The 13,362-nt window shown below is 38.2% G+C and overlaps 1 protein-coding gene across 1 annotated transcript; it reads left to right on the top strand.

The window, feature by feature from the left end:
• Window positions 1-47: 47 nt before the first annotated feature.
• Window positions 48-11,383, top strand: LOC139944465 (eukaryotic translation initiation factor 3 subunit L-like). The gene is made up of 18 exons (XM_071941487.1): window positions 48-167; window positions 1,445-1,481; window positions 1,811-1,964; window positions 2,339-2,418; window positions 2,793-2,854; window positions 3,095-3,164; window positions 3,783-3,856; window positions 4,819-4,899; window positions 5,310-5,400; window positions 5,961-6,115; window positions 6,392-6,562; window positions 7,028-7,161; window positions 7,558-7,731; window positions 8,080-8,137; window positions 8,470-8,508; window positions 8,748-8,840; window positions 9,946-10,026; window positions 10,253-11,383. Exons 1-18 carry the CDS (start codon window positions 126-128, stop codon window positions 10,298-10,300), a joined length of 1,644 nt encoding a protein of 547 aa, XP_071797588.1. The 5' UTR covers window positions 48-125; the 3' UTR covers window positions 10,301-11,383.
• The last annotated feature ends 1,979 nt before the right edge of the window (window positions 11,384-13,362 follow it).

Raw genomic sequence — 13,362 nt, 5'->3', positions numbered from 1 at the left:
TGGACAGACAATAACAACCGAGGGCGCCGTTGCAATTTATCATGTGTTGAAAATTTTCGCGTTTTGGCACATGCTAGCGAGTTTCCTTCCATCTGGTCTCAGGAAGTTCTTACAAATCTGACAAAATGAGTAGACCACGGAACGAATATGATTATGGGGATGATGATGTAAGTATTTTTTAAGGAATGGGTGATAATTAATTATCATTCCATACTTGGAAGGCCATAGTTCTTAGATACAAAATGTGGTCGGCGTTTTGTGAGTCAACCCGTCCTTCTTGAATAATTGTATTTTGTAGCAACTCAGACAGTATTTTTGCAAACTCGGCACCATACAAAACTCGCCGGAACACTCGCCATTCACTTCTCAGTCAATCTCGGCATACATGACATTGCAAACACAGCAAATGCACAAATTTGTCGGCACCCTGACTTCCCTGTCGCAATGACTGTTTTTTGATTAATTTGTTTACAAACAATTATTAAATTCATTAGACTTTTTAGAGTTAGATTAGACATTACATTAGGAATAATTTAATTGGAAAAGTTTTGGTATTAGGCTAGTATACTATTCTTACTGCGCCAACACTTTTTTATTCAATATGAAATAATGTAGTATCTAAGTTACCTCAATCAATGAGATATCCCTTTTTGTAAAAATGATTGAAAAGTGGTGGCGCCATACAGAAAGTTATCCTTTTATTTTTAATTAATTAAATTTAAAAAAGGGATGAGAATCAGAAAAGTACCAGATGCGGCCTCAAAAAAGGATGCAGAAGGGGCCGGGGATGATTGATGATCAACTGATATTTTTCATTATTTGGCTTATTAAATGGACAAAAAATTAATAAACAAGCTAGATGTAAGTTGTAATATTGTAACCAAAACAGAAACACAATAACCAAACATAATTTAATTTAAGCAGCAAAATCGTAACGTTAAAAAGTGATTTTAAACAGAAAGACTGCATACAACTGAGCACCGCAGCCAACCAGCATGCACGCATGCACGCACAGAATAGTGCCTCCATGGTCCTTTAATTCGCCTTTAGCAAAAAATGCTTTAGAGATTAGTCGTCCATCATCAATCATGTTCAAAGCCCAATACATCCAGACCAGAAAAGATGCTGCATTTCGCTGTCAGAGATGCAAATTCATGAGAACAATGTTTTAATAACACACCGAGCGTACAGCAAAGTGTCTGTGATTTTTTTTTTTCTTCACGAAAGTTTTGGGTGCGAGTTGCCGAAGTGTCCGGTAGTCTAGTAGAGTGACCATAATTAACTAAAATAAATGCCTTTAGAAATCCTTTAGAAAGTGAAGGATGGGTACATAAATTCTTCTCATCATTTAAAATAATAGGGGCTTTCAAATTTAAAAAACAAAATATACGAATACGTCTTTGAATAAACCTTGGCGGATGTCTTTTCTTTTTCTAAATTACAGTATGAGTACCAAGGGGATGGCCATGAAATGCACACTGGTAAGTATTAAGGAGTCTCAACTCTTTTATGTTCTTCAAACCCATTTTGTAAGGCAATTGTCCAATAGCAAAGCCGAACAAATTGTTGCTTAGAATCCCGCCTGAATGGGAAGCTACCAACCCATTTGAAAACATGTGTACTATCAAAACTAAATAGAACACTGCATTGTAGAAGTGAAAAGTGCCTATGTCAATTTCATCGCCCATAGAAATTGAAAACTGTACAGTGTCCAATACTAACAACTAGCAGTCAAATCTAGCAAGTGAATTAGCATGGTGCAGGCTTAACATCTGGCTAATGTTATAGTTTCCCTCCTCTCGTTATGTAGGTGACCCGCGCAGAGACCTAGCCTACGAGCAGTCGCACACCTACTCTGGCAGCTCTTACATCCTCCCTGATGAGATCAAGAGCTTCTTGCAGTTCTTCCAGCGAAGTATCAATGACAACCAGCTCTTTGAGATTGGCCACAGCTATGAGAGAGAGTAAGCTGTGTTAGCTGTGTGTTTGTTTGTCATGTGGGTTCGCTCACAATTATTACACAATGTACCTCATCGAGCTTTGGTTTTTCTGATCAGTGGAGTGTGGGTTCGAGTCCCGGTCATGATAATTAAAAAGTTTTAAAATCTTTAACAGTTCAGGCCTCCAAATAACCCATGGCACCCACAGCAATTGCTGTGGTGCCCTGTGTAAGGTTCCTGTACAAATTTACATTTTCCTCATAGAGGTTCCCCCTTACCAGAAGGAAACTGCTGTGTCCCTTCAAATCGAAGTTCAAGGCCAGACAGTTGAAAAACAACCCTTTGCTTGGTTTATAGTAGGATATTCACTGCTAATTATTCTTCCCTCTGGTACACAGTTTCAACAAGCTGACCGAGCGATTTTTCAAGAATGCACCGTGGCCCGATGCAGAGAGTATCCAAGCAGTGGTAGGAAATGGTGAGTCTAATACCCAAACTCTCCTATATAATCATTAAATCCCCATGGGATAAGAAAGAGAAACACACTAAGGACCAATTTATTGCCTTTGCTTTACTGTAAGCAAAAATCTAGCTCCTGGTATAGTAGACAATTCATGCTTAGCACAAGGTACATGTACGTCACAGGATAAAAATAAAATTTTGTGGTTGTGCTTATGCAGACGTAACGTTACTTAGCATTCTTTCATCAGTTTCCAGCTTTTACAACATAATTGAATTTATGAATCATTTAAAACAAAACAAACTGTACAGTGAAGCTTTTCAATGTTCTGCAGAGAAAAAAAGCCCGCAGGGTGGGATTGATTCAATAAATTGTTTCTGATCTATTTCCAGATCCGGTGTTCAACATATTGTACAAGGAGTTGTACTACAGGCATATCTACGCTAGAGTCCAGGTAAGTGGTTTCAAACAGTAATGTGTTTTTTTCCAGTTATCTAACCATACACATTGTGTTTATTATGAAATACATTGTAATTGATGTCATGTTATTTAAGCATTCAGCTCCTCATATGATTTCCTCTTGGTATTATTAATTTCTGGTAATGAAAGAAGATGAACTTGCTTGACAACATACAGCTAAGGACTGAGGTTTTTTCCTGATTTGACCAGCTGTTTTTTCTGCTCTCCTTTGTAGAACGGACCATCGCAAGAGCAGCGTTTTGAGTCGTACTACAACTACTGTAACTTGTTCAACTTCATCCTGAGTAAGTAGGATTTATTGACACATAAACACATTTAGATGTGGAAGGAAAACTCTGATAGGGAAAACCCACACAATCAGTGCCAAATGTCGTGGCTCTGCTTAGCCTAAGCAGAGAACGGCACTTACAGAAGCATGGAATATTGCGCCTTTGTCAAGCATATTTCTCTGGTAAGTCATGAAGTCGGGACCAAGGTAGGGACTGAAAACCTGATCTACATGCAAGGCTCCGGTCTGAGGTAGGATTCGAACCGCGGTCCAAAGAGGTGCAAGGCAGGTATAGCCGCCACTGAGATTATTAAAAGTTGACAAACTAGTCCCTGGCGAGAAGACGAGGGAATTTCTTTTTGTCTTTATAAATTCATGTAGGATGCAGAATGTGCAGGGGAATAGTGTTTGTATCTTACAAAACATTACACAAAACCTTGCACGTATATGCATACAGAGGACACAGAACAGATGCGGATAGCGCTGTGCATTTGGAATATCCTGATGAATGGCTGTGGGACAAACTAGTTCCAAGGGGAAAACGAGAGAAAATTTGTTTTCATTATAGATGCATTTTGGACCCAGAATGTGCAGGGATACAAAACCTTACACTTTTTTTCTCACTTGATCCTAGATGCTGATGGCCCTGTGCATCTGGAGTTGCCTGATCAATGGCTGTGGGATATTATTGATGAGTTCATCTATCAGGTGACTTTATGTCTTGTTTATTTGGTGTTGTGGGTACACCATCGACCTTATCGCAAATATTTGGTACGCTTGCCAATCAAGTTTGATCGCTAGCTAGACCAGCATGCAGCTCATTCAACAGTTAGCATTTGCAGTGGGTATTTGCGAAAAGGTCTATGTGTTAGCTACTTCCTGAGTAGATTATGTTCTTTTAAAGAAACACATTGCCTTGGATCGGACGAGTTGGTCTATTAAAAGCGTTTGAAACCGTTTGTTATGAAATGCATATGGTTAGAAAGATGTTTTAAAAGTAGAATATAATGATCCACACAAGTATCACTCGAAACTGACTGGTTTTCCTTTTACATCGCAAACCATCACGATCGGCCATTTATGGGAGTCAAAATTTTGACTCCATACGTGTAAATGGCCGACCGTGTTAGTCGACAGGGTAAAAAGAAAACCACGCAATTTTGAGGCATATTTGTGTAGATCATTGTATTCTACTTTTACAATATCTTTCTAACCATATACATTTTACAACAAACGGTTACAGAACGATTTTCGAAGACCAACTCGACCGATCCAAGGCAATGTGTTCCTTTAAGAACTTGTCTTGCTATATATTCAACTATCGCGAAGTAGATTTTTCGGAACCCAGGAGACTTCTCAGTTCTGAAAAGAACTGTAAGAGCTGTCCTGCTTGTTAAGTACTGCCTTGGAGGAAGGTAGGAAATCGACCGGGACTACTACTTTAGCTTAGTGAAATGAGGGGACTTCTTGTTACACTACTCTTGAGTGAGTTCTTAAATGTTCTCCACATTCTGACTAGCTGAAACAGCTACTTAATAAGTCTTTACACTGTCCAGGTCAATTTGAAAGTGACCCTGTCAAAATGGAATCTCGGGTCGCAGGGGTAATTTTTTACTTTTATTGTAAACGGTTTTATTTATTAGTTGGACTTGTTCATGTTTTTTTTTCAGTTTCAAGAATTCAGCAAGTATCGCAGCAAGCTTCAAGGGAAGACTGAAGAAGAAATCGCTATCCTCAGTAAAAACCCAAAGGTGAGAATACTTTTATTGTGAAACTGAAGGAATAAAAAACATTTTGTTGCCTTACTTTGTCTGTAATTTAAACAATAGTTGAATCTGCTGCATCATGGGGGGGGGGATAGATCCTGCAGCAGCCCCTCATCTCTGGAACTCTTCACCACCATTCATTAGGTTGTGCACCAGTATACCAATATTTAATAAATGGCTAAAAAGTCATCTGATGGGAGTTGCTTTCAATAATTCCTTCCTTTTTTTATATTTTTTATTATCAAATGTTTCCAACAAGTCAACTGATGCCAGTTAGTCTTTGTGAATTTGTATCGCATTCACATGAAGAAAGAACCAGGCTTTAGTCTTTCGTACAAGAACAAATTAGAAATCCTGTTCTTTTTATGACTTGTCTGTTTTTTTTTAACTTATAGATCTGGAATGTTCACAGTGTACTGAATGTGCTACACTCTCTTGTGGATAAATCTAACATCAACAAGCAGTTGGAAGTGTACGCCAGTGCTGGTATGTGAAGTGTTGGTATTACCTGGGACATGGTTTTTAGCATTGGTGACCTAGTGTTATTTTTATCAACATTCACATAACACAGCTGGTAGTTAGAGTAAACTTTGGGTTAAAAGAAGTGACATTTCATTGGATTAGAGAAGAGTTCGGTCATTCACTCTCTATTGCTTTATTAGCAGTCAGACCACATGATACAACAACCCTTTCAAAACAATTTATGGGTATTCATATTTTAAATAAAAATGATCCATATTAGGCATAATATTATTCCTACTTTCGTCTGATTTCTGGTTTGTTCATCCTTGGGGAAAATCTTAGGAATTGTGAACTATTAAATAGCCTGTTTAGGTACATGTACTTCAGTCCTAATACTTAATAAATATTTCTACACTTTTTCTCAAGCACCAAAAAGCATGCCTGTTTTTGTGTTCGTTTCCATTGCTCTACTACATGTAAGCATGTTAAGTACATAAGTTGCAAAGATAGCTCAGTTGTTATAGCACCGGCATAACAATCATGAGGTAGCAGGTTCAAATCAACTATCTTTATTCTCCCTACAGGAGATCCAGACAGTGTGGCTGGGGAGTTTGGCCGACACCCACTCTACAAGATGTTGGGCTACTTCAGCCTTATCGGACTCCTTCGTCTGCATTCACTCCTTGGGGATTACTACCAGGCCATCAAAGTGCTTGAAAATATCGAGCTTAACAAACAAGTAATAATAATAATAATAATAGTCAGTTTTTATATCGCGCTTTTTAACACCTGGAAGGCTTTTCAAAGCGCGCCAACATCTTTATCCCTTATCATTATCCCTGTTCACAGGGCCATTTTATTCATTCCTTGAACCATCTCGTCAATAAATGTTGAACTGGGTTTGTTTATGGCATCGAATTATAGTGTTGGGATAGATGACTGAGATGAGTTAAATGTTGCATAACTTTAATTTCAATCTCACTGGTTTGTCTGTATGTTTGTGTTTCCCTTACAGACCCTTTACTCCCGGGTACCAGCCTGTCAGGTGTCCACCTACTATTATGTGGGTTTTGCCTACCTGATGATGAGGAGGTATCAGGATGCCATACGTAGCTTCACTAACATCCTGCTGTACATCCAACGCACTAACCGTATGATGCCACCTGGCTCATACCAAGTGGATTTGGTAAGATATCCCTCCTACTTAAGTCTGATTTCCGACTTTGTTTTGCCTTTTGAAAAATTATGATTAAACAGCCTGAAAAGTCTCATAGAGCCCACACTATTTTTTACACATGTGGGTCATGCCTTGTACTCAATAAAATGTTCCCACTTTTTTTTCAATGAATCATATATCATGCACAGGTAATTGAGGACACTAGGTGTCTCTTACTGGCAAGGTAGCAGGGTAGCTGTTTTTCCAAATTGGCTGGCTTATTTTGTTTGCCGACTTTTGTCAGGCTTGTTTTCCGACTGCCCCTAGATTGGTGCTAATATCTTGCTTTTAGCAATGCCAGTTTTTTAGAAAGAGTTTGATCATACTCTGAACTCCACTGTCTTTTTCTATGTATGTTTCATATGACTTTGGAAATCAACAACAAATAGAATTTTGGAGTTGATGAATGTTTTGATTTTTTTTCCAAATTCACAGATCAAGAAGATCAATGATCAGATCTACACATTGCTTGGCATTGCCCTGACCCTTCACCCGATGCGCATTGACGAGAGCGTCCACATGCAGCTTAGAGATAAGATGGGAGAAAAGCTGACCAAAATGCAGAGGGGGTAAGTCTGATTGAAGAACTACCCTAGAAATTTCTCACTTAAATGAATTTTAAAAGCCTTTGTTTAGGCATCTGAAAGCACACAAATTTGTGCTACAATGGTGTTTTTCTTTCATTATTCTCTTTCAACTTCAATGACCAATTGAGTCAAAATTTATACAGTTTTGTTTACTTCATGTACATGTTGGGATACACCAAGTGATAAAACTAGTCTTCAACAATTACAAAAGATGTCCTGGGGTCAATTTCAGAAAAAAAAACTTTGGACTAGTCCTAAGATGAGTAACTCGTCCTTATTCTAGAAAAGACTAGTCTTAACTCTTTGTGAAATCCACCCCAGTGCCTTTAAAAATTACAGACCAATTGACGGAGTCCTTGATATTGATCTTGTTTCTAGAGAGATGCAAGCATTTGAAGATCTGTTCACCTTCTCCTGTCCTCGCTTCTTGTCTCCTGTGCCACCAAACTACGAGGCCCAGCAGGGGAGCTTCCACAATGAGCCGCTCAAGCTACAGATGAAGGTGTTCAGGGAAGAGATTCAACAGCAGCTGGCAATACCTACAATTAGAAGGTTAGTATTTCTTCCATCTAAAGACCTTTCTATTGCAAAGTCTCTCACAGCCCGAGTTTTTGCCAACCGAGGTTGAAAAACTAAGGAAAGTCATCAATGCAAAGCAATAACAAATGGTCACATTTGGTGTGAATGTGTTGAGTTTAATGGAAATAAAGCAAACAATCATATGATATATTTTATTTAATTGACAGCTCGCAAAAAAATGTCTTGCTATCATTCTGGCCATCCATGCCAACCAGCTAGACTCGACTAGGAACAAAATATACATTTGAACTAAAAGTGTTTACACATTGTTTTTCATCCTTGACATTTAACTGAATCTGATATTATTTGGTTTCTTTTTAGTTTCTTGAAGCTGTACACCACCATGCCAATTTCTAAGCTCGCTGTGTTCCTTGACATGGTAAGAAACACAACTTTCATCAAAGACAGTAACATTTCGCACAATTTTTTCACAATGCATCAAAACATACCACACTGCATAGGCTCAATGCAGGTATCTGGCGTAAATCACAAGCTTCGAAGTGTGACGTCAGATTTTCAGGCTACGAGGATATGTGCACTTAATAAGAAACTGTTATTATTTTCTGAGAATGGCTCAATTCAGTGTCTTGGCTAGTCCTACCAATGAAGTTGGTCTTTGAAGGTTTTTTTGTTGTGTACTCGATTATTTGCTTTTTAAAGACACTTCTTGTCCAGTTCTTGACATTTATTTTCGTTCCATTTCCTCTCTAGACTGAAGACGATTTCCGGACTCATCTGTTATGCTTTAAGGTAAGTTTATTCAGTTCTGCCACAATTAAACCATCATAGTAAAACAACCTTCCGTAATTTCAAGTCCATTTACTCTCGGGCTGCATACTGCAAACAATGGTAGTACGATGGTGAAGGCGCTTCTGGTATTTCTTACAAAATAACCTTATATGGTATCTATTGCTTATTACTAATTGTTGACTACTAAATTTTGATTGTTATTACTAATTGTTGACTACTAAATTTTGATTGTCTCACAGCATAAAATGAAGAACCTAGTCTGGACTAAAGGTACTAGTGGTTTAGAAGGAGAGTTCCAATCGGCATCGGAGGTTGACTTCTACATTGATCAGGTATGGTGCTATCAAACACTTGAAAATAAATACCAGGCATAGGACTTATGTTTGCCCACCAGAACGTTTTGTATTTTTCTTAGTGCTAATTTAATCGAACAAAAATAACATTTTGTATTTGTCCTAGTGCTAATGTAATCGAATGTTAGTCTCTTATTACATTTTTTGCATTTTCACTGGCACTTAGAAGCATCTGTAGTTTTGTACTTTTATTTGCACCAGGCCCGGGTTTTACAGTTTCGCACAGAGTTGCCTTTTTTTTTTTTTAATAATAATAATAATAATTAAAATTTATATTGCGCCCCTAACATACAAAATGATCAGAGGCGCAGAACACTTGTTAAAAAGCACAAAAACGAAGCATCTGGCCTTCGGAACTGATTGTATTTTTTTGTCTACTATCTCTTCGGTGCCTTGATTCATCCCCAGTCCTGTGAAGGCAGGACAAATTTTCTTCTACAGTGACCTGACTGCCTTAAAGCCATTGGACCCTTTCGGTTCAGAAAAAAAAATAAAAGATCACATATTTACAAATAACTTACAGGGTTTACAGAAGGCAATGGTGAAAGACTTCTCTTGAAATATTCTTCCATGAAATGCTTTACTTTTTGAGAAAACAGCAAAACAATATAATTCTCGTTAACGAGAATTACAGATTTATTTTAAACACATGTCATGACACGGCGAAACGCGCGGAAACAAGGGTGGGTTTTTCCGTTGTTTTCTCCCGACTCCGATGACCGATTGAGCCTAAATTTTCACAGGTTTGTTATTTGATTTAGAAGTTGTGGTACACAAAGTGTGGGCCTTGGACAACACTGTTTACCGAAAGGGTCAATTGGCTTTAAATTGTTCTCTTTACAGCAGTAAACAAAATTTCAGCACGGTATTATCAGGCCTGATACTTTGTTCTTATGTGTGCAAGAAAGTTTTTCCCCAGTAAAGGGCACCTCTTTGAAGGAAATAAGAAATTGTACTGGAACAGACCACAGGGCACCACAAGACCACAGGCCAGAGCATAGAGGCAATTACATCCGTTGCCCTTGGAACTATCAAGCCTAGAGTTTAGAAAAGTTGTCTCAACATGTTTTTGTTTTATCTACAGGACATGATACATATAGCGGACACTAAGGTAGCCCGTCGCTATGGAGATTTCTTCATTCGTCAGATACACAAGTTTGATGAGGTTCGTATAACGCAGATGAAAACTCTTTTTCTTTTTTTCTAAATTAATTATGTAAGCATTGATATATATTGAGAACATTCTAGAATACTATTGAAATGTTTGAGAGTACTCATTTGGGAGGAAGTGACTGAAAAGGTTACATGGAACCTGAATTCTTGTTTATAATTTAGACTTGTTTTCAGGTTTTATTTTATTTGATGACATTTGTTTTTGTTTTTTAACCCAGTTTAATCGCTCCATGAGGAAATCTACCTTGGACCACCAACCTCGTTGAGATCCATCAAACCAGCTGCAGAAGTCAACATTAAAAGAAACTGCTTTGAAACTCTTCATACCCTCTCTTTTACCTCGACACATCGAGCATGAAGACAACCGTTTTCTACTTACTGAACTTACATTTATAAAATTGGTGTCTCCATAAACTCTAATACCAGGGGTTGATTTCACAAAGAGTGAGGACTAGTCCTAAGTAGGACTAGTCCAATGAGATATGAACAATATAAGGCCAGTCCTAAGTTAGGAAGAGTTGACTTGTCCTAACTTGAAATAAGACTAGTCCTAACTCTTTGTGAAATCAACCTCTGATTATCTTGCTGGTTTTTCTGCAATAAAATGCATCCAAGTTCCTTTTCCAAAGCTAGTCTTAGGCTCTGACTCAAGTTAGAGGCCTCTTCATAAATTTTAAGCTGTATTTCATCAACAAGATCCATCAAATAGCCTTGGGACAGGTTTAGAAAAGGCACCCTGTTTCGAAGAGTGTAATAGTTTTGCCACTTTTTGGTGTAAAAACAAAATGAGCATTCATAACTGATCACAAGGAACATGACAATGAAAGTTGCAACACATCATTTATGTAGTTATTTATTCCAGCATATTCATCAACAAGAAAACCCTTGGTTTGCGGGTTGAGAAATAGTTCTTCCTGCACTAAAACGGTCAAACAGCAAAAAAATTTGGGACATGGGGAACACAAATCTGGAAGAATTAATAACGATAGATATTATAATGTTCCATCTTTTCTCTTGGTCCATCTTTTCTCTCATGTTGATTTAAAAGCTTTCAAATTCTCCGGAAGATTATATGAAATAATGATGAATTTGATACTGGTCATAAAGTTATTTTTAAGCCAAGCCTCTGCATTTCATACAAAGGTTTTTCTGTTAAAGTGTAGGTGTTTTTTTCTCCAGCCATGTTCATAAATGTGTCAAAACAGCTACATGCATGTACAACAATTGGTGCCTACCTATATATAAGAATTAGAAATAGAACGTTTTTGTTAGCTAATGATTTAAAACAATCACAGGAATTCACACCAAACAACAACAGTTATCGTCAAATAAAATACAATAAAAACAAACTTTCATATGTTTCATGCTTGTTATTGATTGTTCATAAACTGGAATTCTTATCTACCAATTGTTAGTATTATGGGGATACTCTGTGTGATAATTAGTGATTTGTATTGCATGGGCGTCAATCAGGGGAAGGTCGGAGGAAGTCGCCCTAACTTCTGTAGGGTGGGGGACACAATATCAAATGCCAGCCCCCCCCCCATGTTTTGGGGGAGCCATTATTGAGTGCTATTAAATATTGAAGTTGGCTCCCCCTACTACATGCCCAGTAATGTAACTTGTCCTTCTCCATGATTGTTTTGTGTTTCTTGATAGGAATACAGTAGGAATACATTGGTTTCTCATTCCCTAATAAATTCCATAAATGTGTAGAAGCAAACGAGTGTCGTGTATATGTTGGGCGCGATCGGTCAATCTGCGCGATCAACCGATCGCGCTGCGCTATTGAACGATCAAATTAAGATAAATTGGTCGCGCAGCAATCGGTCGATCGCGCAGCAATCGGGCGATCGCGCAACAATCGGTCGATCGCGCAACAATCGGTCGATCGCGCAATGACATCTTTGCGCGATTGACCGATTGCGCTACGAGTATTTTTTCCAGTTATCAGCGGATCGCGCATGAAAGGCTTTGCGCGATCTACCGATCGTGCAGGAATGGGTTTGCGCGATCGACCGACAGTGCAGGAAAAGTTTTGCGCGATCAACCGATCGTGCAGGAAAAGTTTTGCGCGATCTACCGATCGTGCAGGAATGGGTTTGCGCGATCGACCGATCGTGCAGGAATGGTTTCGCGCGTTTGACCGATCGTGCAGGTAAACTATTCCTTAGGGCGATTTCTCAAAGCAATAAAATTCATAGCAGGACAAATTTTCAGTATCACCATAGTGATTTATATAGTGATGTCACACTACGATTGATTTGCAGTTACAATCAATGTTACATCTTTGTGAATTCGGCCCCTGAACATCAGCCGAACAATTCCTGCACAATCTCCATTATACTGACTGGATAGGACATCGCGTCCAAACGCAGGCCGCGCGCGTATTTTTTCAAACGGGTGAAGACCGTTCGTCACACGAAATGCGCTGTACACTTTTAAACGGAGTTGCTGCAAGCAGAGAGAAGTTTTCGTCCTTTTAATTGTCATTTGGGGATTAATACAATTGGAATCGGATCAAACAAACTAAAAATGCTGATGGTGAAGTCGTGCGCGGCTGTCAATCACTGGAGGAGGGAAAACTGAGTCGGCAAAGGGATTGTCTTTCCATAAGTAGGTAGGCCTTTGCATTTTTTTAGCGATTCATATTATTATTATTATATCTAACGTTACAAATATAAGCCGGAAATTTAAACTATCTTTCATAAAAATAATTATTATTGGCCAAGTATTTGTTATTTTTACCGAGCAATGCTATTTTTGTTTTCGCTCCGTTACAGATGGTTGTCTGGAATCGACGAGGACGGGAAGCCCGGATTTCAACAGATGTTTGTCATAGCATCAATAATTAAAAGGTTCGGGAAAGCGACAAGTATATGCGAATTATGTACAGACGATACAAGTTCGTTGAGAGGATCAGTCATCTCGGAAATAGCCGACTTCGTTATTTGTGACCAAAATAAAAATATTTATTTCTGGCGGAACAGTAAAACGGTTATGGAAGTTTTGCTGTTGGGATTGTTTTTCAATTAACATGATGAATAGAAGCTTAACAATAAAAAGTTTAAATTTGTTAATGGAGTCAACTCTCAATTATCACATTGTATTTTGTTTTCATCTTTCTTGTTCTTTTCCCTCGATTTTAGCGAGTATGTAGTTCTCACTCTAGTGCCTACTCGAATTGTTTATTGTAGGAGCGACTCTTGTTTTGTCTTTATATGGTTTATTGCCATTTTCTCAATGAACTGAAAGAATAAAAAAAAAACCATGTACTTGAATCCCAATACAGTTTCTCGGCCGAGTGTTTGTTTAGAAATTTAAATAT

The sequence above is a fragment of the Asterias amurensis genome, chromosome 11 (genome assembly GCF_032118995.1).
Source record: "Asterias amurensis chromosome 11, ASM3211899v1".
Classification (NCBI taxonomy): domain Eukaryota; kingdom Metazoa; phylum Echinodermata; class Asteroidea; order Forcipulatida; family Asteriidae; genus Asterias; species Asterias amurensis.
The sequence above is the reverse complement of the archived record's forward strand: the minus strand, read 5'-3'. Positions and strand labels throughout refer to the sequence as shown.

Bases quoted from the DNA above. Each gene is read 5' to 3' on its own strand.
- LOC139944465 (XM_071941487.1), top strand. From the start codon at position 126: ATGAGTAGACCACGGAACGAATATGATTATGGGGATGATGAT. The intron at 3,857-4,818 runs GTGACTTTATGT...TTTTTTTTTCAG, and splicing joins TTGATGAGTTCATCTATCAG to TTTCAAGAATTCAGCAAGTA. The intron at 6,563-7,027 runs GTAAGATATCCC...CCAAATTCACAG, and splicing joins GCTCATACCAAGTGGATTTG to ATCAAGAAGATCAATGATCA.